Source organism: Thalassophryne amazonica, chromosome 16 (assembly GCF_902500255.1).
Source record: "Thalassophryne amazonica chromosome 16, fThaAma1.1, whole genome shotgun sequence".
Taxonomy (NCBI): Eukaryota; Metazoa; Chordata; class Actinopteri; order Batrachoidiformes; family Batrachoididae; genus Thalassophryne; species Thalassophryne amazonica.
In genome coordinates this window covers 91,860,975-91,885,708 of record NC_047118.1, presented here as the reverse complement: position 1 = coordinate 91,885,708, position 24,734 = coordinate 91,860,975, and the positions used below count along the sequence as shown (strand labels likewise).

Genomic DNA, 24,734 nt, shown 5'->3' with positions numbered 1-24,734 from the left:
TTATGTTCATTTTCGGTGTCTTTATGTTCTCCCTGTGTCTGTCTTTCTGTTCACTTTCTCTGTTCTCTCTTTCTATATGTTCCCTCTGTGTCTTTATGTTCTCCCTGTCTATATGTTCCCTCTGTGTCTTTATGTTCACTCTGTCTTTTTGTTCTCACTCTGTGTCTTTATGTTCATTTTCTGTGTCTTTATGTTCACTCTGTCTTTTTGTTCTCACTCTGTGTCTTTATGTTCTTTCTGTCTTTATGTTCCCTGTGTCTGTGTCTTTATGTTCTGTGTCTCTGTTCTCTCTGTCTATATGTTCTCTCTGTGTCTTTGTGTTCATTTTCTGTGTCTTTATGTTCATTTTCTGTCTTTATGTTCATTTTCTCTGTCTTTATGTTCTCTCTGTCTTTATGTTCTCTTTGTCTTTATGTTCACTCTGTGTCTTTATGTTCACTCTGTCTTTATGTTCCCTCTGTTTCTTTGTCACTCTTTGTGTCTTTATGTTCACACTCTGTCTTTATTTTCACTTTGTGTATGTTCTCTCTGTCTGTGTCATTATGTTCACTGTTTCTTTATGTCACTCTGTCTTTATGTTCACTGTTTCTTTGTCACTTTGTGTCTATTTTCACTTTGTCTATGTTCACTCTGTCTGTGTCTTTATGTTCACTATGCGTCTTTCTGTTCACTCTGTTTCTTTATGTCACTCTATTTTTATGTTCACTCTGTTTCTTTGTCACTCTCTCTTTCTGTTCACTCTTGTTTCTTTATGTCACTCTCTCTTTCTGTTCACTCTGTTTCTTTATGCCACTCTATCTTTATGTTCACTCTGTTTCTTTATGCCACTCTCTGTCTTTGTCATTATGTTCACTCTGTGTCTTTATGTTCACTCTGTGTCTTTGTCTCTTTATGTTCACTCTGTTTCTTTGTCACTTTGTGTCTATTTTCACTTTGTCTATGTTCACTCTGTCTGTGTCTTTATGTTCACTATGCGTCTTTCTGTTCACTCTGTTTCTTTATGTCACTCTATTTTTATGTTCACTCTGTTTCTTTGTCACTCTCTCTTTCTGTTCACTCTTGTTTCTTTATGTCACTCTCTCTTTCTGTTCACTCTGTTTCTTTATGCCACTCTATCTTTATGTTCACTCTGTTTCTTTATGCCACTCTCTGTCTTTGTCATTATGTTCACTCTGTTTCTTTGTCTCTTTATGTTCACTCTGTTTCTTTGTCTCTTTTGTCTTTATGTTCATTCTGTCTTTATTTTCACTTTGTGTATGTTCTCTCTGTTTGTGTCTTCATGTTCACTGTGTCTTTCTGTTCACTCTATCTCTGTCACTCTCTTTATATTCACCCTCTTTCTTTATGTCACTCTGTCTTTCTGTTCACTGTTTCTTTGTCACTCTTTGTGTCTTTATGTTCACTCTCTGTCTTTATTTTCACTTTTTTCTACGTTCTCTCTGTCTGTGTCTTTTTTGTTCACTCTGTGTCTTTATGTTCACTCTGTGTCTTTATGTTCACTCTGTGTCTTTGTCACTTTCCGTCTTTATTTTCTCTTTGTCTATGTTCTCTCTGTCTGTGTCTTTGTTCACTCTCTGTCTTTATTTTCACTTTATCTTCATCCTCACTCTGCCTGTGTCTTTATGTTCATTCTGTGTCTTTGTTAGGGATGGGTATGGGTAACCCTCAGGCGGCACTGCATTAAAAACTCAAATCATTGTGTAAAGGATCTTACCGCGTGGGCTCAGGAACACTTCAGAAAACCACTGTCAGTTAACAGAGTTCGTCGCTACATCTACAAGTGCAAGTTAAAACTCTACCATGCAAAGTTAAAGTCATACATCAACAACATCCAGAAACGCCGCCTCCTTCTCTGGGCCCGAGCTCATTTGAAATGGACAGACGCAAAGTGGAAAAGTGTGCTGTGGCCTGATGAGTCCACATTTCAAATTGTTTTTGGAAATCATGGACGTCGTGTCTTCTAGACAAAAGAGGAAAAAGACCATCCAGATTGTTACCAGTGCAAAGTTCAAAAGCTAGCATCTGTGATGGTATGGGGGTGTGTTAGTGCCCATGACATGGACAACTTACACATCTGTGATGGCACCATCAATGCTGAAAGGTCCATCCAGGTTTTGGAGCAACACATGCTGCCATCCAAGCAACGTCTTTTTCATGGACGTCCCTGCTTATTTCAGCAACACAATGCCAAGACACATTCTGCACGTGTTACAACAGAGTGGCTTCGTAGTAAAAGAGTGCGGGTACTAGACTGGCCTGCCTGCAGTCCAGACCTTTCGCCCACTGAAAATGTGTGGCGCATTATGAAGCGCAAAATACGACAACGGAGACCCCGAACTGTTGAACAACTGAAGTCGTACATCAAGCAAGAATGGGAAAGAATTCCACCTACAAAGCTTCAACAATTAGTGTCCTCAGTTCCCAAACGCTTATTGAGTGTTGTTAGAAGGAAAGGTGATGTAACACAGTGGTAAACATACCACTGTCCCAGCTTTTTAGAAACGTGTTGCAGGCATCCATTTCAAAATGATCAAATATTTGCACAAAAAAAAAAAAGTTTATCAGTTTGAACATTAAATATCTTGTCTTTGTGGTATATTCAATTGAATATAGGTTGAAGAGGATTTGAAAATTGTTGGATTCTGTTTTTATTTACATTTTACACAACATCCCAACTTCATTGTAATTGGGGTTGTACTTTGAGCAGCATGGCTGAATTAAATTGATGCAGTTTGATGCAACTTGAGAGCTTTGGCTTCCAGACCATTTTTTGCCAATAGGGTTGGGGAAATCCAAAGCAGCACACGACTTGAGGATTGGTGGTGGATCTCTGGGCCATTGAATATTGCTGATATCATCACTTGTGGGGCTGGTCCAAAACTTTTGGATGAAAATTCACCATGGCAGCAAGGACCAGAGTTCCTGATTCTGCCAGCTGATGAGTGGCCAATTAAGTCTGCAAAGGATCTGTCACCAGCTGCCAAAGAGAGTGTTGAGAAGATGCAGAGGAAATCGTTTGCTGCTGCACTCGTAAGAGCTCATGTGAAAAGGAGCCTGTTATGTGTCGACGCGGGTTGAGGAGCGGACCTGCGTCTGACGGAACCCAGCGCTAAAATAACCAGAAAGCGGTTCCAATAACAAAAACAATTTATTGTGTCACCATCTGGTGCTAAACAAAGTGTAGAAACTAAAACAGCGTCATTCTGGTGGAGTGAAGGCTGGCACGCTCTCCAGCGCCCAAAAGGATCGAAGCCCGGCGCTTCTGGACTCACTGTTACCGCCAAACACCCCCCAGGTGGACACGACAAACCGACTCTCTGTGAAGGATAGAAGAGGTGAGGTAAGTCAGCAGTTACAACCAATATCCTTCAAAAGACACACACTATCAGCAACACATTCAGGTCTGTATTTTAAGCTTTATGCAAATGAGCAGCCTCTCACAACAGGTGGAGGATCACTTGTCCGCACGCCACAGCAGAAGCGAGCTGCACAATTCTCATCACAATTCAAATCTACTGCGTAACAAAATACCAAGTTACTATCAACAAGTAGTCAAACAATTAATCACCTTTGATGTGTGCTGACAGCATGTGTCCCTCACCCTTCCTGCTTCACAGGCACGATGTGTCAAACCCAGGCGTGGTCCTCAGCGTCTCACAAACGAACATCACAAGGTCGAGTTCCCGGCAACTCTGCTTGAATCACACATGGCCCAAATGCAGAACGCCATCTAATTATCTGCCTCAGCTGAAAGTCTTTAAGGCTGCACGTGAGCACCATCCACAGGTGCTGCACATGATGTTGATGAGGGTGTGAGCACCATCCACAGGTGCTGCACATGATGTTGATGAGGGTGAAGGACTCTTCAGCCAGCACCTTCTCCACAGACGAATCAGTTTTCATACCACCTGGAGAGCAAAGAAAAGAAAAGAACACCAAAATGTCCAGCCACACCCCCCAACACACAACAGTGCCACCAGATCTGGAGTGTCAAAGGCCACCTGCTGGTGCTGCTGTCTTAAACCTTGTAGATGAAGGATGGTTCAGCAACTTGGCTCGCCTGGATAAGACGGTTGCCCAGGTTTGGAGGGCAGCAAAATGCTTTGCAGCTAAAAATAAGATCCCAGGAACTCCAGAGTGGGAGGCGGTTTCATCAGCCGGGGTCATCACTGCAATAGAGCATCAAGATACTTTAAGAGACCTTTTTCTTGCTGCACAAGAGGGCGTGACCTTTCCAACTACCACAACAGATCAGCTGGTAATCTTTAAAGAGGAAGAAACTGGGCTACTGGTTTGTGGTGATAGAGTCCAGTCTTTTAATGAAGACAGAGTTGGTGTCCCTCTTTTACCTTACAGTGCCTGGGTTGCAACACTGTTGGTTTGTAAAGCTCACAGCAGGGGTCACGAGGGTGCAGCTGCGACTCTATTGAAGGTGAGGAAAGAGGGCATGGGTCATTAAAGCCCCTTTCACACTGACATATTCATAGAGCTGCATATTGTGGCGTATCGTCTATGCCGAGTTGAGCAGCTCTACGTCGAGTTTTTTTCTCCCTACGCAGCAGTATGTTGAGGGCTACGTGTGTAGGATGGAAGAAATTAAACGTTTAATTTTCTTCATCATAGAGCGCTGGACACAGACAATACGCAATTTTAAGCAGGTCTGTGCAGCACAGCATTACTGCAGGCAAGACTGTGCATCACGGCGCGAGTGTTTGAATCAGCTGGAGAACATGATCACACAGCCCACAGCGCCTGTGTGTGCTCACAGCTGATGTGACTGATGGATGTGTGTGTGCTCAGAACAGGGAATTGAACCTCAACTCAGAAATCCAGAAACACAACAAAAACTACAGGTGTGTGTGTGTGTGTGTGTGTGTGTGTGTGTGTGGTCAAACTTGAATAAGCGCTGTGACTCTTTAAAATAAAAGTCTCGTCGCTGCGATCATCAGACGCCCTGATCGATCAGGTCTGAATCAATCAGCGGACCTAATCAGAGCAACCGGAGCTTTAAAAGTTTAGAGTCACAGCAGCCTTTACCACAGCCAGACTTAGCAGCATCTCAACACAATGAAAATGAGCCACCAAGACAAAAAAATAAATAAATACAACAGTGTTAAATGACTCTGTGATGTGCACCAAACTGTGCAGTAGAGAACAGAGCGCACTTCCACAGAGGCAGAATATAGCAGCTTTGGCTACATACATGGCAGTAATTCATTTTATTAGTAAACGGAGCGTGCCGCGGCCTCAAATTTATCTAAATTCTGGGTCTGTTAGTGAAGTTTAGGGCTAGTGGCCGGCGATCACCTTAGTATTTCTTCTGTTTTTCTTGTTGTTTAATGCTGACAAATTATACTGTATTTGTTGTCTTTCTTTATGACTGATTCTGTTTTTTTCTCTCTGTTTAAGGTGCAGCTCCATCCAGAGAGGGGTGTGGTATTTGTGCTGGAGACCCTCCTGTCCTGTGCACCAACAGCATTTCCTGTATATTCGTCGTGTGAATTGTTCTGTAATTTGTGTCTGTATCATGATCCAAGCAGAGGGTCACCCCTTTGAGTCTGGTCTGAGGTTTCTTCCTCAGAGTTTTTTTTCTTACCACTGTTGCTCTGGGGGTTAGCTGATTCACCTCACCAAAATGGCTCTGCTGAAGTAGCTGTTTGGATTGTGAAGAAGGTATTCCAGAGTCTGAGAAGAGACTCAAGGCTTAGTTACAGCCAACTTCAGGCAACGCTTCAGCTCGTTGCTAATCTTTGTAATGAGCGTCCTATTGATGCTAGGGTGCAGAGCCGTGAGGACACTGTACAGTACATCACACCCGACGCACTCCTGCTGGGACGAGCATCATCAAGTGTTGAATGGAACACATTTGACTGGTTGTGTGACCAGAATGCGTTGAGGGGTCACTTCAAGCTTGGGAGAGTCATCAGTATCAACCCAGACTTCAGAGGTGTTGTACGGGATATGAATTTCAGAGTTGTGGTTAACTCTTGTGCCTGCAACATCAGCATCCAAGCACCCTGCCTCCAGTATTTGGAGAGAACTCCAGTCTACGGTTGTTCACCAGGATGTTTGGTGTTTGGTGGTCCTGCTGCCAGTGGAGAAGCAGGCAGGAGACCCAGGAGGAAATCTCTGACCACTAGTTCATTGTGTGCGATCTTCATTGGAAAGATCGAGTGGGAGGTGTTGAGCTGAGCTGCAGGCCACACCCTCTCTGCCTGAGTGCTTCTTGTCTGGGTGTGTCTTCCAGTCTGAAGGTAGCTGGTTGTTTGCACCAGGTGGGAATGATCAGGTGGTCAAGGGAGTCTGGATGCAGTCACTCACAAGACAGTGGGTACGGGAAATGTTTGGAGGATTTGGACTTAAGACAAGGAGACTGCAGGACTAAAGCTTGTTTCAAGCAAAGAGGAGCCGCTGAGCTCTGGTTTGTGATGCGTCTTTGTCGCTGCACTTGGAAAATCATTTGATTGAATTTAGGTTTAAATGTTTTACATTTAATATCATGTGGGTTTCAAAGTAGACTTAAAATGAAGTGCATTTTAAAAGAGTTTATAGGGTAAAGTAATGTGATGTGTATTTGCAGAAGTTAAAACCTGTTAAAAATCATTATTGAACAGTACTTTAAGATGATTTGGGGTACTTTAGATTTGGGTATTTTCTACTTCTTTTTAAGAAATTTTTAAACTAAAAATGTAAGTATTTGATTTTGGGGGGGGGGGGGGGGGGGTTGTTTATTGATTATGGTTTCATGGGTTTTATGGCGTCATGGCTTTTCAAAATAAAAAGAAAAGAAAAGCCAAGTCCTGGTCATTGAGTGACATCCAGTTAAATCTTCTGAAGCAAGCTGCTTGTTCAAGTGGGGGAAACTGCTGGAAACCTCAAAAGAGTGAGGCGCGCGCGTGTGTGTGTGTGTGCGCGCTGTCAAACACACAGCAGCGTGCAGTCTCCCGGCACTTTATTCTTGAACAGAGGTGAGGTTTTTCATTTTAATTTTCTATTTATTTCAGGGACAGCTCGTTTACCGACGGTTCATATTCGGGCTGATGTTTCTGTCGCTCTCTGGGGTAAATGTGCATCTAATTAATTAAATTAAAAATCATGATTGATAAATCAGGGTTTATCTCCTCTACAAAACACAAGATGGATGTACAAAAATGTTTGTTGACAGAATTCTTTCACACTAAATAATTGGGACGTGTGGACAAAAAGCCTGGGGGACGTTCCACCCAGATTTAAGGCCCAGCTTCCATTTTTTCAAAGGAATTCAATCAATTCAATCAATCAATTTTATTTATATAGCGCCAAATCACAACAAACAGTTGCCCCAAGGCGCTCAAGGAATTATAGGCATTTATTTAAAAAAGCTTTTTCTTCTGCACATTTCAGGAGATTATCCTCCATGAAACAAAATGCACTAAGACATGGTTCAGGTCAGACTAGAAGTGGGATGTGTGGCCTTTAACCATCAGCCTGTGTGTTTGTGTTGTTCCAGGTGAGAAGGTGACCATGGACACGATCACGTTCAGCCACGACACGGTGCTGTCAGAGGTTCATCTGCTCCTGCCCAAAGCCCACAGCTTCATGACTCGCCTCAACCACGTGGGACAGCCTGGTGTGTGAGACCCGTCTGTGTTTTCATCACTGGGTGGGGGGGTTATGATTATACTGAGGGTCAAATGCCAACAACACGCCCACTGAAGGTGAACTAAAAAACACACTTCACCTTCTGCAGGTTTGCTGCTGTCATGATTCATGTTATCTACAAGCTTTACCATAAATTCATCTTCATGAATATAATTTTAAAAAGGCCCAATTTATGAAGCCCACAGAGTGAAAAAACATGACGTCATCAGAAGTGTTGAAGCACTGAGTGAAAAAGATTCACTCTTACTAAAAGCAAGTACAGAAATATTTTAATGTATCAAAATAAACTGTTCCTTACTGCACAACAAGGTCGGCTTTCAGATTGTTTTAAGCCCAGATAAATGAGGAGGGCTGCATCAGGAAGGACATCCACTGTGAAACTTAGCACATAAAACACGCATGTCACAAATGGAATTTCCCTACCGGACCGGTCAAGGCCCAGGTGAACAGTGTCCACCACTGGTGCTGTTCTCCAATGGGTACCAGCGGAAATAGGGTTAATGTTGGACAAAGAAGAAGAAAAGGTACAGAACTTGCCCAAAGGAAGTGAGAGAGGAGGGAAGTTGTGAAGAGGTGTGGAAGTGAGAGTCGGGGCTTTGAATGTTGGCAGTCTGACTGGCAAAGAGCTGGATGACATGATGGAGAGGAGAAAGGAAGACGTGTGTAGAAGGGAGGCAAGAGCAGGAATGTAGACAGTGGGTTCAAGTTGTATCACGGTGAGGACAGGAAGAGAAATGGTGTTGGTCATTTTAAAGGAACAGTATGTTAAGAGAGTGTTAGATGGGTTTTTTTTTTCCCACCTTTTCTGCATATATAGTTTTACCAAAACTAGCAGAACCGCTTTTTTATGCATGTACAATTTGATCCTGCAAGACAGCTAGCATGTATTGTGTGGGTGAACGTGGTGTACGTGTGACCTTCACCTGCCCTTCTTGATCAGCCTATAAAGTTTTATTTAAAGCTAACATGTAATTTGTCAAGAAGGGCTGAACACCAAACAACATAGAGACAGACGAGAAGAAAAGACGAGTGGTGACAGTAATAACAGTGAGGTGATGAAATATGTGAGATACCAAAGAGGTAGAACCCTTTGGACCGATGCAGTTACATTGGTTAGATTTTTTTATGCATCGTTCGTCATCGGTGTAAAAAAAAAAAAAAAAATCTTGAATAGTGCTGAACATGTCCCCACGATGAAGACAGCTTTTGATTTGATCCCACAATGCACCACGCAGGTGTACACAGGATGTAAGGAAAATTGGGCTCTTATTTCTGCAAGAAACGGTGAGTGGTTTATAAATAGTTTTCAGACAATAGTGTGTTTAAAAGGCATTCTAAGATGACTGAAATTATATTTTCAGTGGTTTTCCAACTGTACATGTCAACCTATACGGATTGTCCGTAAATTATACAGATTTTTCAGTCATACGGACGTACAAATAAAGTTGGATATTCAGGGTTTGGTCTGCAGCGGCTCTGTAATCAACCGTTTCTGCAGCGCGACTCCACTTTGAACCATTGAAGCAATGCTTCGATCTAGTAGCTCGTTGGTTCTTTGATTCGCTGCTCTTCAGAAACGGAGAGATGGCAAGTCTGCTTCTTAACCCCTCTGAAAGCCATTAAAATATCATGAGTCCCTTTTGTGTTGGTTAAAGTCACTAACTGGGACTCTTGTCTTATTGCAGTCGAGAAACGAGAATCGTCCTCCGTTCCATTGGCACAGCTCCAAACGCTGCGCGGCTCTCTGCTGAGACAGAGTCCGCTCGATATTAACTTCAAAATGAATTTCCACTTTAAGTAAAATGACACCTCTTACAAACGTTGTATTACTGACAAGAAACTATAATCGACTAAAACATTTTTTTTTTCCTCCCAAAATGAGATGTACTGTATTTCTTTACAGATGACGTGCAGCACAGCTGCAAGAGCTCAGCTCAGATATATGGAAAGACATTCATGTCAGTAATGTCTGAAAGGAAATGCTTTTGACAAAAACTACAGATTATGTTTATTCGTATTTATGTCCAGAGATCAAGGATCCAACATGTCAATTTTTGTTATAGTGTTGTTTTTTTAGGACATCATATTTATACAAATAAGAAGTGTTCACTATGGTCCATGAAATATAATAAATATATTAAAAGTGTGACAGTGTGTGTTGCACATGAATAAAAGAATGAAGATTATTGAATAACAAGACGCGTACGATTTTTATTTTATCATTGGGCAAAAATGCATCTGTCAGATTTTCACTCTGGATCCAGCCCTGAACCCCCACCATACAAACAGCAACGCATAAACACGCACTTGTCTCATTAGTCAAGACCCATACATCTATTCCAGGACGCCAGACTCTTGAACCCCTTGGGAACACCCAGAACCGAATTGTGGTGATGGCCACAAACACTGGACCCTCCATGTACACAGACCCAGATCACAGCTAAATATCTGATCACGACTGTGGCTGGTGTGTTGGGCCAAGACCCAAGTACAGAACCTTACCATATGACGTGGACCACTTAGGCATGACAAGTTATCATGACTTGATGTTCCATGGCAAAGATTCAAAATGGCGGCGCCATAGCGGCCACACCCTTTGACATAGAGAAAACTTTTGATCAGTATTATCTCTGGATGATCTGAAAGAAATTTGAAGTGCACTGGACAAAATCCCTAGGAGAAGTTTGTTCAAATACAACGTGTGGAAATCATGGCAAAATGACAAGAAAATTCAAAATGGCCGGCTTCCTGTTTGGAGTAGATCAATGGTGCAAGAGACTTTTTGTACATCTATGCAAGTTACATGTGTACCAATTTTCATCTCCCTACTCCAAAAAAACCCCCTACAGGGAGGTGTTTTTGAAAGTTTCAAGGGGGCACTTTTGAGGCATTTTGCCCCGCCCATGGGCGACACCCCTATAATTTGTAACAGGTTGTCATGCTTGACCTGTGTATTAGTTTTCATTATGATATGACAAAATTAAAGCTGTCAAACGGAAGAACATAATTTCATGGCGAAGGGTCGCTATTCTTCACGCTGCCACACAGACGCCGTTACTCACAGCGATCATCGCTTACGTTCACCAACTTGTTCTGCATGTTTTTGAAGTGGAATGAAGTTATCTATGTGACATCAGTACCTGTGAAAGTAAAACTAGGCCAATAGTAGTCACTTGGCTGTAGTGACGTGTCGGTGTCCAGTAGTCACTTGGTGGCAGTGACGTGTCGGTGTCCAGTAGTCACTTGGTGGCAGTGACGTGTCGGTGTCCAGTAGTCACTCGGTGGCAGTTTCATTCCTTTTATTTATTTAAAAGGGACAACACATATTGATGAACACAGTGTAAATATGTCAGATTATAGCCATGGGCTAATTTCCCATGTAAACTTTTATATATTAGACAAGCATTTTTAAATTTTATAAAATTTTCAAAACTAAATAAGTTATACTTTGTTAAAATTTTGCAGTGATGATATGAAAATGGTCTTTTATCTAAGCCTTTCAATCCATTTTAAAATTGTCACACCTGTGAGAGACCAGCTGGTTATGCAGTAACCTACATGAGAAAAAAATCATACAGTGCAAGAACATCATAGCCGCTTTATCTGACATTGACCTCCTTATTTGGTTGAACCCTGGGTCCCTCCTCTGCACATGTCCAAACCATCTCAATCTCGCCTCTCTGACTGTCTCCAAACCGTCCCACCTGAGCTGTCCCTCTATGTTCATTCTTAATCTTGTCCATTCTCTCACTCCCAAAGAGAATCTCAACATCTGCCTCCTGTCTTTTTGTTAGTGCCACTGTCTCTAAACCATACAACATAGCTGGTCTCACTACTGTTTTGTAAACTTTCCAATTCACTCTTGCTGATATTCTTCAGTCACAAATCACTCCTGCCACCTTTCTCCACCCACTCCACCCTGCCTGCACTCTCTTCTTCACCTCTCTACCACACTCTCCATTACTTTGAACAGTTGACCCCAAATATTTAAACTCATCTACTTTCACCACTTCTACTCCTTGTAACTGCACTATTCCACTGGGCTCCCTCTCATTCACACACATGTACTCAGTCTTGCTTCTACTGACTTTCATTCCCCTTCTCTCCAAAGCATATCTCCACTTCTCCAGACTAGACTCAACTTGCTCTCTACTCTCACTACAGATCACAATGTCATCTGCAAACATCATAGTACATGGGGACTCCTGTCTGATCCTGTCCATCACCACTGCAAACAAGAAAGGACTCAGAGCTGATCCTTGGTTTAATCCCACCTCCACCTTGAATGAGTCTGTCATTCCTACTGCACATCTCACCGCTGTCACACTATTTTTGTACATGTCCTGTACTACCCCAACATACTTCTCTGCCACTCCAGACTTCTTCATACAATACCACAACTCTTCTCTTGGCACCCTATTATAAGCTTTTTTCCAAGTCCACAAACACACAATGTAACTCTTTCTGGCCTTCACTGTACTTCTCCAAGTCTTCTCAGAGCAAACATTGCATCTGTAGTGCTCTTTCTCAGCATGAAACCATATTGCTGCTCACAGAGCTTCACCTGTTTTCTAAGCCTAGCTTCTACTACTCTTTCCCATAACTTCATGCTGTGGCTGATCAACTTTATGCCTCTGTAGTTGCTGCAGCTCTGCATATCACTGGGTGATTCTTAGACTACGGGCACTTATTATGTCCTTTGATCATATTGTATGAAAGACAGAAAAAATGGGAAATTTCACACTTTTATAGTTATCTTTACAATGAAAGTGTTAAGAAATTTGTTCTAGTAGTCTATGATGACTTTTTCACCTTTTTTCAGCATCATTATATGCAAATATTGCCGTTTTGTGCTTGTCCCACACCCAGACTTTTGATCTTCAATGATAAAAATGAATGGTAAAGAAATGTTTTTTCTAATGTTTTAAAATATCTCAATAAAATATCAGTAAAATAATCAAAACATAATTTGGGTATTCAGTGTCATACAGCTGTTGTGATTTTTTTTAAACAAATGTAGTTGTCCCACACTATTGCCGTAATTTCCACCACAACACTGTAATGTCCCTTTAAACAGTTTGTATGAAAGATTGTTTGGGTAGTTTCTGTGGAGATAAACAGTGACATCAGAGCACATGTATATAGCACCAAATCACAACAGTTGCCCCAAGGCGCTTTATATTGTAAGGCAATGGTGTGGTGGAAATTACATTTACAAGGCCAATAGTGCCCATAGTTAAAGAATCACCCCACCGTTCTTGAAAATAGGAACCAGCACACTTCGTCTCCACTCCTCAGGCATCCTCTCACTTTCCAAGATTTTATTAAACAATCTGGTTAGAAACTCTACTGCCATCTCTCCTAGACATTTCCATGCCTCCACTGGAATGTCATCTGGACCAACTGCCTTTCCACTCTTCATCCTCTTCATAGCAGCCCTCACTTCTTCCTTACTAATCTCTTGTACTTCCTGATTTACTTTCACCACATCATCCAGTCTTTTCTCTCGCTCATTTTCTTCATTCATCAGCTCTTCAAAATATTCCTTCCACCTTCTCAGCACACACTCCTCACTTGTCAGCACATTACCATGTGCATCTTTTACCACTCTAACCTGCTGCACATCCTTTCCAGCTTTGTCTGGCCAATTGGTACAAGTCCTTTTCTCCTTCCTTACTATTCAACATCTTGTACAGCTCGCAATATGCCTTTTCCTTCACTTTTGCCACTTCTCTTTTCGCCTTATGCTGCATCTCCTTGTACTCCTGTCTACGTTCTTCATCTCTCCGACTATCCCAAAACTTTTTTGCCAACCTCTTTCTCCTTATGCTTTCCTGGACCTCTTCATTCCCCCACCAAGTCTCCTTGTCTTCCTTCCACTGTCCAGATGTCATACCCAGTACTGTCCTAGCTGTCTCCCCGACCACATCTGCAGTACTTTTCCAGTTGTCCAAAATTGCTTCTCACCTGCTCGCTAAATGTCACAAAACAGTCTTCCTCCTTCAGCTTCCACCATCTGATCCTTTGTTGAGCTCTCACTCTCTTCTTTACCTCTAAAGTCGTCCTACAAACAACCATCCTATGCTGTCTAACAACACTCTGTCCTGCCACCACCTTAGTCTGATTTCTTCTAGCTTGCATCTCATATAAAGAATGTAGTCCACCTGTGTGCACCTTCCTCCACTCTTATGTTACCTTGTGTTCCTCCCTTTTCTTAAAGTAGGTATTCACCACAGCCATTTCCATCCTTTTTGCAAAATCACCTACCATCTGTCCTTCCCCATTCCTGTCCTTGATACCATATCTACCCATTACTTCCTCATCACCTCTGTTCCCTTCACCAACATGCCCATTGAAGTCTGCTCCTATCACCACTCTTTCATGCTTGGGCACACTCTCCACCACCTCATCTAACACACTCCAGAAATCTTCTTTCTCCTTCATCTCACAACCTACCTGTGGGGCATATGCACTGATGATATTCATCATCACTTCTTCAATTTCCAACTTCACACTCATCACCCTGTCAGACACTCGCTTAACCTCCAACACACTTTTAACATACTCTTCCTTTAAAATGACCCCAACACCATTTCTCTTCCTGTCCTCACCATGGTACAACAACTTCTACCCACCGCTGATGCTCCTTCTCTTACCTCCCTTCAACGTGGTCTCTTGCACACACAATATGTCTATCTTTCTCCTCTCCATCATATCAGCCAGCTCTCTCCCTTTACCAGTCATACTACCAACATTCAAAGTCCCCACTGTCATTTCCACCCTTCTAGTTTTCTTCTTCTCCCACTGTTTGTGGAAAAGTTCTCCTCCTCTTCTTCGTCGTCTTCGCCCAGCAGTTGCCCAATATCCACCGGCACCCTGTTGGGCAACAGCACCACTGGCGGACATTGTTAACCCCAGCCTCGACCAATCCGGTATGGAAATTTGATTCTTAGTCTGCATAGTTCGATTGGCTTGTTTTACGCTGGATGCCCTTCCTGACACAACCCTCCTCATTTATCCGGGCTTGGGACTGGCACTCAGAATGTACTGGCTGCACACCCCATGTGGCTGAGTTAAATGTGTAATTGGATGTGCTAGCTGTGCTGCTCTGATATTGGTTCTATATTAAACGTTTGACTGTGTCCTGGATTGTTGTAGTTTATTTCAGGCAACTTGAATAGTGGATTTCTGCACATAGATGTTTTGGGGTCTGGTTGAGGTCCAGAAATTGTTATATTAGTGCAGTTCAAAAGGCTATGCACTTGTCTGAGGTCTATCTTCATTGAGAACGCTGTTACTGCTTGTGTGTAGCTCTCTGGCGTGAACTCCACAAGGCTCACGTCCACTGTGCTGCCATTCGAAGCGACAAGCAGGACCAGTCCAGTAGTATGAGGTTGGATTTGGAGGGCTCTCTGTTGGGACTGTTTACACAGAGACTGCTACCTGCTGCTTTGGACTTGAACTAACAGTCTTTTTCAAGACTTTTTTTACTTTTTGATTTTTTTTAACTTTTTACTGTGCTCCAACTCCTAAGGAAGACCTCTAACGGTCGAAACATCGCGACGGAGCACTTTTATCAGCTAACTTTCATTAGCGTTGGCAGGCTAACTAGCTTGCTAACGCTTTCGTTTTTATTTATTTATTTATTTTTTTTATTTTAGCACCGTTGTCGTGTGTTGCCTGTGCTGCTTCATGGCCTGTTTGGTGCCTTGATTGGGGCACTCCTTCTGCTGAATCACCTCTGGATTATTTGCACATTATTCACTTTGTGTGTTTTTGGGAATCCGCTAGCTTAGCGTAGCTACTAGCTCTTAGCCGATTTAGCATGGCGGCTTCTCCTGTCTCTCCCGCACTTTTCTGCTCTGGGTGTGAAATGTTTAGTTATTCCTCGGCCTCCTTTAGCAGTAACGGTACTTGTAATAAGTGCAGCTTATTCGTAGCTTTGGAGGCCAGGCTGGGCGAAGTGGAGGCTCGGCTCCGCACCGTGGAAAATTCTACAGCTAGCCAGGCCCCTGTAGTCGGTGCGGACCAAGGTAGCTTAGCCGCCGTTAGTTTCCCCCTGGCAGATCCCGTGCAGTCGGGAAAGCAGGCTGACTGGGTGACTGTGAGGAGGAAGCGTAGCCCTAAACAGAAGCCCCGTGTACACCGTCAACCCGTTCACATCTCTAACCGTTTTTCCCCACTCGACGACACACCCGCCAAGCATCAAACTCTGGTTATTGGCGACTCTGTTTTGAGAAATGTGAAGTTAGCGACACCAGCAACCATTGTCAATTGTCTTCCGGGGGCCAGAGCAGGCGACATTGAAGGAAATTTGAAACTGCTGGCTAAGGCTAAGCGTAAATTTGGTAAGATTGTAATTCACGTCGGCAGTAATGACACTCGGTTACGCCAATCGGAGGTCACTAAAATTAACATTAAATCGGTGTGTAACTTTGCAAAAACAATGTCGGACTCTGTTGTTTTCTCTGGGCCCCTCCCCAATCAGACCAGGAGTGACATGTTTAGCCGCATGTTCTCCTTGAATTGCTGGCTGTCTGAGTGGTGTCCAAAAAATGAGGTGGGCTTCATTGATAATTGGCAAAGCTTCTGGGGAAAACCTGGTCTTGTTAGGAGAGACGGCATCCATCCCACTTTAGAGGGAGCAGCTCTCATTTCTAGAAATCTGGCCAATTTTTTTGGATCCTCCAAACTGTGACTGTCTAGCGTTGGGACCAGGAGGCAGAGCTGTGGTCTTATACACCTCTCTGCAGCTTCTCTCCCCCTGCCATCCCCTCATTACCCCATCCCCGTAGAGACGGTGCCTGCTCCCAGACCACCAATAACTAGCAAAAATCTATTTAAGCATAAAAATTCAAAAAGAAAAAATAATATAGCACCTTCAATTGCACCACAGACTAAAACAGTTAAATGTGGTCTATTAAACATTAGGTCTCTTTCTTCTAAGTCCCTGTTGGTAAATGATATAATAATTGATCAACGTATTGATTTATTCTGCCTAACAGAAACTTGGTTACAGCAGGATGAATATGTTAGTTTAAATGAGTCAACACCCCCGAGTCACACTAACTGTCAGAACGCTCGTAGCACGGGCTGAGGAGGAGGATTAGCAGCAATCTTCCATTCCAGCTTATTAATTAATCAAAAACCTAGACAGAGCTTTAATTCATTTGAAAGCTTGTATCTTAGTCTTGTCCATCCAAATTGGAAGTCCCAAAAACCAGTTTTATTTGTTATTATCTATCGTCCACCTGGTCATTACTGTGAGTTTCTCTGTGAATTTTCAGACCTTTTGTCTGACTTAGTGCTTATCTCAGATAAGATAATTATAGTGGGCGATTTTAACATCCACACAGATGCTGAGAATGACAGCCTCAACACTGCATTTAATCTATTATTAGACTCTATCGGCTTTGCTCAAAAAGTAAATGAGTCCACCCACCACCTTAATCATATTTTGGATCTTGTTCTGACTTATGGTATGGAAATAGAGGACTTAACAGTATTCCCTGAAAACTCCCTTCTGTCTGATCATTTTTTAATAACATTTACATTTACTCTGATGGACTACCCAGCAGTGGGGAATAAGTTTCATTACACTAGAAGTCTTTCAGAAAGCGCTGTAACTAGGTTTAAGGATATGATTCCTTCTTTATGTTCTCTAATGTCATATACCAACACAGAGCAGAGTAGCTACCTAAACTCTGTAAGGGAGCTAGAGTATCTCGTCAATAGTTTTACATCCTCATTGAAGACAACTTTGGATGCTGTAGCTCCTCTGAAAAAGAGAGCTTTAAATCAGAAGTGTCTGACTCCGTGGTATAACTCACAAACTCGTAGCTTAAAGCAGATAACCCGTAAGTTGGAGAGGAAATGGCGTCTCACTAATTTAGAAGATCTTCACTTAGCCTGGAAAAAGAGTTTGTTGCTCTATAAGAAAGCCCTCCGTGAAGCTAGGACATCTTTCTACTCATCACTAATTGAAGAAAATAAGAACAACCCCAGGTTTCTTTTCAGCACTGTAGCCAGGCTGACAAAGAGTCAGAGCTCTATTGAGCTGAGTATTCCATTAACTTTAACTAGTGATGACTTCATGACTTTCTTTGCTAACAAAATTTTGACTATTAGAGAAAAAATTACTCATAACCATCCCAAAGACGTATCGTTATCTTTGGCTGCTTTCAGTGATGCCGGTATTTGGTTAGACTCTTTCTCTCCGATTGTTCTGTCTGAGTTATTTTCATTAGTTACTTCATCCAAACCATCAACATGCTTATTAGACCCCATTCCTGCCAGGCTGCTCAAGGAAGTCCTACCATTATTTAATGCTTCAATCTTAAATATGATCAATCTATCTTTGTTAGTTGGTTATGTACCACAGGCCTTTAAGGTGGCAGTAATTAAACCATTACTTAAAAAGCCATCACTTGACCCAGCTATCTTAGCTAATTATAGGCCAATCTCCAACCTTCCTTTTCTCTCAAAGATTCTTGAGAGGGTAGTTGTAAAACAGCTAACTGATCACCTGCAGAGGAATGGTCTATTTGAAGAGTTTCAGTCAGGTTTTAGAATTCATCATAGTACAGAAACAGCATTAGTGAAGGTTACAAATGATCTTCTTATGGCTTCGGACAGTGGACTTATCTCTGTGCTTGTTCTGTTGGACCTCAGTGCTGCTTTTGATACTGTTGACCATAAAATTTTATTACAGAGATTAGAGCATGTCATAGGTATTAAAGGCACTGCGCTGCGGTGGTTTGAATCATATTTGTCTAATAGATTACAGTTCGTTCATGTAAATGGGGAATCTTCTTCACAGACTAAAGTTAATTATGGAGTTCTACAAGGTTCTGTGCTAGGACCAATTTTATTCACTTTATACATGCTTCCCTTGGGCAGTATTATTAGACGGGATTGCTTAAATTTTCATTGTTACGCAGATGATACCCAGCTTTATCTATCCATGAAGCCAGAGGATACACACCAATTAGCTAAACTGCAGGATTGTCTTACAGACATAAAGACATGGATGACCTCTAATTTCCTGCTTTTAAACTCAGATAAAACTGAAGTTATTGTACTTGGCCCCACAAATCTTAGAAGCATGGTGTCTAACCAGATCGTTACTCTGGATGGCATTTCCCTGATCTCTAGTAATACTGTGAGAAATCTTGGAGTTATTTTTGATCAGGATATGTCATTCAAAGCGCATATTAAACAAATATGTAGGACTGCCTTTTTGCATTTACGCAATATCTCTAAAATCAGAAAGGTCTTGTCTCAGAGTGATGCTGAAAAACTAATTCATGCATTTATTTCCTCTAGGCTGGACTATTGTAATTCATTATTATCAGGTTGTCCTAAAAGTTCCCTAAAAAGCCTTCAGTTGGTTCAGAATGCTGCAGCTAGAGTACTGACGGGGACTAGCAGGAGAGAGCATATCTCACCCGTGTTGGCCTCTCTTCATTGGCTTCCTGTTAATTCTAGAATAGAATTTAAAATTCTTCTTCTTATTTATAAGGTTTTGAATAATCAGGTCCCATCCTATCTTAGGGACCTCGTAGTACCATATTACCCCATTAGAGCGCTTCGCTCTCAGACTGCGGGCTTACTTGTAGTTCCTAGGGTTTGTAAGAGTAGAATGGGAGGCAGAGCCTTCAGCTTTCAGGCTCCTCTCCTGTGGAACCAGCTCCCAATTCAGATCAGGGAGACAGATACCCTCTCTACTTTTAAGATTAGGCTTAAAACTTTCCTTTTCGCTAAGGCTTATAGTTAGGGCTGGATCGGGTGACCCTGGACCATCCCTTGGTTATGTTGCTTTAGACGTAGACTGTGGGGGGGTTCCCATGATGCACTGTTTCTTTTTTTTTTTTTTGCTCCGTATGCATCACTCTGCATTTAATCATTAGTGATCGATCTCTGCCCCCCTTCTCGGCATGTCTTTTTCCTGGTTCTTTCCCTCAGCCCCAACCAGTCTCAGCAGAAGACTGCCCCTCCCTGAGCCTGGTTCTGCTGGAGGTTTCTTCCTGTTAAAAGGGAGTTTTTCCTTCCCACTGTGGCCAAGTGCTTGCTCATAGGGGGTCGTTTTGACCGTTGGGGTTTTTCATGGTTTTTGTATGGCCTTGCCTTGCAATATGGAGCGCCTTGGGGCAACTGTTTGTTGTGATTTGGCGCTATATAAGAAAAAAGTTGATTGATTGGTTGATAGTGGTCACTGGGTTGTAGTGGCGTGTCAGTGTCTAGAGGTCACTGGGTTGTAGTGGCGTGTCAGTGTCTAGAGGTCACTGGGTTGTAGTGGCGCGTCGGTGTCTCGTGGTCACTCGGTGATAGTGGCGCGTCGGTGTCTAGTGGTCACTCTGTGATAGTGGCATTCTGGGAGGTTCTGGTCCGAAGGGACCGTAGCCTCCTGCCTGAGAGGAGGAGGTCGAAAAGGGTATATCCAGGGTGAGAAGAATCGTCTCTGATCCATCTTGAATGCCCCAGTGTCCTGGAGATGTACAGGTCCTGAAGAGATGGAACATTGCAGCCAATCACCTTCTCAGCAGAGCGTACAATGCGCTATAGTTTCTGTATGTCCCTGGTGGTGGCTCCAGCGTACCATACGGTGATGGAGGTGGTGAGGTTATGATCGAAGTGGTCCTCAAATTTTCAGGATTCAGATCAGTTTGCCATTTTCACCTTTTCATTCTGGTTTCCAGTTCTTCAGATCTGCCTTTATTTGTCCATTTGACATATTTTGCTAGTTAATTTGAAGACCAGAGGTCACCCTTTCAATGTGATATGATGACGACAGGGTCCATGAATGATATACAAGCCAACTTTTCTCTTTTTCATAAAGTTTGCTATTTTTGAAAATTGGAAAAATCTATTTTCTTCACAGATTCACCAGCACAAGATGAGATAGTATTTTTTTTTTTTCAGTGAATGTTTGCCTGAGATGTGCCCCTTCCACATTTACAGTGATCCCTCACTATAACTTGGGTCACCTTTCATGGCCTCGCGGTTTCACAGATTTTTTTTAGTCAAATTTTGCATGCTGTTTTTTTTTTTTTTTTTTACAGTGCATTGTGTTCTGCGTCCTCATCAAGCAGGCCGGTCGTGGCACCGCGAAGGGAGAGTACGCGCATTGTGTTCTGTGTGTCTGTTTATGAGAACCTTCTCGCCCAGAAGAAAAAAAGAGGGCCAACAACTACCCATAACTGTGTTCTTCACTCAGAAAAAGACACCTGCACCAAGGTGTCACTCAGCGGCACCACGACGAAGAGGCGCGATCAGAGGAACTGTGAAATACTGGTCAGTCACTATTAATAATTTCTTATGTGTCCAACCTCGTAGGTTGATCGTTAAAATTAAATTCGTTAGTTCTAAAAGCCATCATAATTATTTATAGGAAAATGTTCTATTTTTATTTCTCAAACAAATGTTTGGGCCTGAAAACATTTTTTGATCTTTGGTTTCATTCTATAATACTGGACTTATTTTTCTACTGAGGTTTGAACTTTGAGAGTGTTTACACACGAGACAAAAGTGAGAAAATGTTAATGCCTGTTTGAGAAAAGTGTATAAAGTGTGTAGTGAGGGGTTTTACAGCCTTAAAACATCTATAATAATTGTAAAAAATAACGCTGACTACTTTGCGGATTTCGCCTATCACGGGTTATTTTTAGAACGGAACTCCCGCGATAAATGAAGGACCACTGTATAACGAAAATAACCAATCACGGTCCGCTCACTGACAATAGAGCAAGAAAAATCGCCAATTTGTATTTTGCCCATTTCTAAATTAGAATTGGCACAAGTTTTTCACCGGATGCCCTTCCTGACACAACTCCACATTACATGGAGAAATGTGGCAGGTGTGGGGTTTGAACCAGGAACCTTTTGGACTGAAACCAAATGCACTAACCACTTGGCCACCACCCCTGCCCTGTAAGTAGCTACATCTACTTTTAAAATAATACAGTTACATGTCAGCTTAACTTTGCTGTATTGGATCAGCACAATTTATGTAGACCCACCTTGGATTTGTTGTGGTGACCCCGAGCACAAAGAAGCGAGCAGCCAAAGGGACTTACTTTTTTTTTTTTTTACATTTACCCCTACAAATCTAGTTGGCCTGACCCATGGTAATTAAGTAATGGTAACACAAATTCATCATGTTGACCCACAAATTTACATTTAGGTTACTCAGCGTTTCTGGCTATGTTAACTCATTTTACTTGGGTGGAAATACTTTATATAATTATGTTCACTGAGCAAGTTAAATTCTAAGTTGTTGCATGTTATGTTAAAACTACATGATTTGAATGTGTTCACCCAGAAAACTTGATTCTGTATCACAGAAGCTACATGTTAGACTTATGTTCATGTAACATAACAACCAACAACACCCATGTTGGTTTTTTTGAGTGTGTACTGCAGGTGGATGAGGATCAGGCATGTCAGCAGACATAGGTCTTCCCAACCCACAAGGACAAGGAAAGAAGACCACAACAAAATCCTTTGTTTTGAATTTTTTCGACTGTGACCAGACTAAAGGTTTAATTGTGTGTCCCTCTGTGGGAATTCATGTTAACATGGATGTTTTGAGCAAACGTGGCTCCACATTGTTTTAGTCACACAAAGTGAACCTAATGTCTCTCTCTGTCTGTGTCTGTCTCTAGTCTTCCTGTCCAAATTCAGGATCATGTCAGATGGTGCGAGACCTGACAACAGCGACCCAAAGAAAGCTGTGGGGGACATGGACGGTGATGATGATGATCCAAGTGGGGACAAAGGCAAAGACGCAGACGAGGGAGGAAGTGAAGGAGTCAAAGGCAGGGAGGGGAATGTTGGATGCTTGGACAAGGATGGAGATTTTGACCTCAGGCGTCGGTATGTGTTCAGTGCCGTCCTTTTTTGAAGGTTGTTGGTTTAGAAGCAAGAACCAACTGAGGTCACAGTTGTGTTTGGGAAGTTTTTCAATCAGTTCAGATTTCTTCACATTTTTGCCTGAAGACGCTCTTGGTTCTGAGTCCACAGGCTCAGCTTTTGGTGTTGGTTGACTGCAGACTTCAAAGTAACACTTCAATGAACTAAGTGGTCAGTGCGTTTTGTTATCATGATCTCAGTATGAAGTTATAGACTGAAAATGGCATTAAGATCAACAAAAAATTTGAAATCATAGTGTGGTTTGTCCTGAGCGTGATACTGAACTGGATCTGCCCCCCAGCCTGCACATACTTCCATTTGGGGTGGGGGGTTGACTTGGATTTCAGCTGCTGTCAAATGCTTTCCAATAATGGCTGCATCATGTGTGGACTTCTGGATGTGACACAGCTCAGAGCTGTAGCAGACATCTGATGTGTACAAAGAGGGACCAGCACCATGCCCTGGGGTGCTCCGGTGCTGCTGATCAGTGTCAGATGTGGTGACCCTCAGCCTGACATGCTGCAGCCTGTCGGTGAGGCAGCAGGAGATCCAAGTGACCAATCAGACATGTACAGACACACACACACGCTGTTAAAATATAAATATTGTTTTTGATTGATTGAGGGGCTTTATTAAACATGTACAAATTGTATGTAAGACAATAGGATCTTAATAATGAATTAAGCAACTGCAAATTATAAAGAACATAAGGCTCATACAGCCAAGAGTATTTACTACCTTTAATTGTGCATTGTAAATATTCCTTTCTGTTATTTTCTGACAGTGTCTTATGGCATGATATGTCCTGTAAAGACTTCCACGGGTTCATTTAAAGTCTTGCAGGTTGCATCTGGTCAAACTTCAGGATCAGACTGTTTCACAGGATTTAGCTGTTGATCCAAATGCTGTGTCAGCATTCTTCCACAAGCAGAGCCTGAAAATTGGTGGGGACAGTATTCGAGTTACCACTGTCCATTTTTAGGAGATGGACAGATATCATCCAGAGGAGTCACAGTGCACAGCTTGATGGATGTTCTAGGCTGTACAAGGAGCTGAGAAAATGGGCTGTGATGGTCCTGGAAGTCGGCAGGGGCAGGTGGGAATCTGTGATCAGGTCACTCACCACCTGTTGGCACATGACCCTCATGCACTTTGTGCCGCCAAACCCACACCTTGTCCTACTGCGGTTCCAGTGGATGACTGGGTGACTTCACTGTCTCTCACTGGGCTGCCACCTTTGACCAGCTGTGTAACACTGATCCTCCTGCCTGGATACTATCAGTCTCCAGTGGCTGATTCTTCACTTAACTGTCCAGAGGCCTCCCTATTGACCGTCTCCTATTTGCTTCGTACTTTCTCAAAATAATGTTATTCCCATTAAATGCCATACAAAATATCAGTCTATCGTCACTGGGTTTTGAGATATCTGGGTTTTAAAAATGGTGTGTGACTGATTTTATCAATCAACTTCAATCAACTTTTTTCTTGTATAGCGCCAAATCACAACAAACAGTTGCCCCAAGGCGCTCCACATTGCAAGGCAAGGCCATACAATAATTATGAAACACAGTCTACGTCTAAAGCAACATAACCAAGGGATGGTCCAGGGTCACCCGATCCAGCCCTAACTATAAGCCTTAGCGAAAAGGAAAGTTTTAAGCCTAAGGATGGCAGGTGAGCTTTGCAGAATGACAGAACTGCAAAACTTCAGATCTGGCTTCTGGTGGTACAAAAAGCCATCTGGGAGGTCCTACTCTGGGGTCGGGATGGCAATCCAGGTTGGGTTTGATGGAGAACCATGCATACATGCTGGGTGTGTTCCACCAGGTTCGAGGAAAAAATGAGCCCTTAGAAGTTGATGTAGAGGCGCAGGGTACCATCCTTCTTCCTGACAAAGAAGAAACCAGCCCCCAGTGGGGATGATGAGGAGTCCCAGATATAGGTCTCCATTGATTCCCTGTCTGGGCCCGAAAGATTGCACAGACAGCTGAATGGATACTTTACACCCAGGAGTAAATCAATGGCACAGTCATAAGGATGGTGAGGAGGGAGTGACAGAAAGCGATCCTTGCTGAACACCTCAGCAAGACTGTGGTACTCTGAGGGCACTAAGGACAAGTCAGGAGGTGTGCTGACCCACTCTGTCTAACACTGGGTGGCACAGATGATCTGAGACACCCGCT

The 24,734-nt window shown here is 42.6% G+C and overlaps 1 protein-coding gene across 1 annotated transcript in view; it reads left to right on the top strand.

Annotated features, from left to right (window-relative positions):
• The window catches only part of mettl22 (methyltransferase like 22), a 382,505-nt gene that overhangs the window by 21,425 nt on the left and 336,346 nt on the right, over nucleotides 1–24,734 (top strand). The window contains exons 2-3 of the mRNA XM_034190848.1: nucleotides 7,490–7,609; nucleotides 22,305–22,515. Coding sequence (XP_034046739.1) covers nucleotides 7,504–7,609; nucleotides 22,305–22,515 — 317 coding nt within the window. The 5' untranslated portion in view covers nucleotides 7,490–7,503. The remainder of the gene's footprint in view (nucleotides 1–7,489; nucleotides 7,610–22,304; nucleotides 22,516–24,734) is intronic.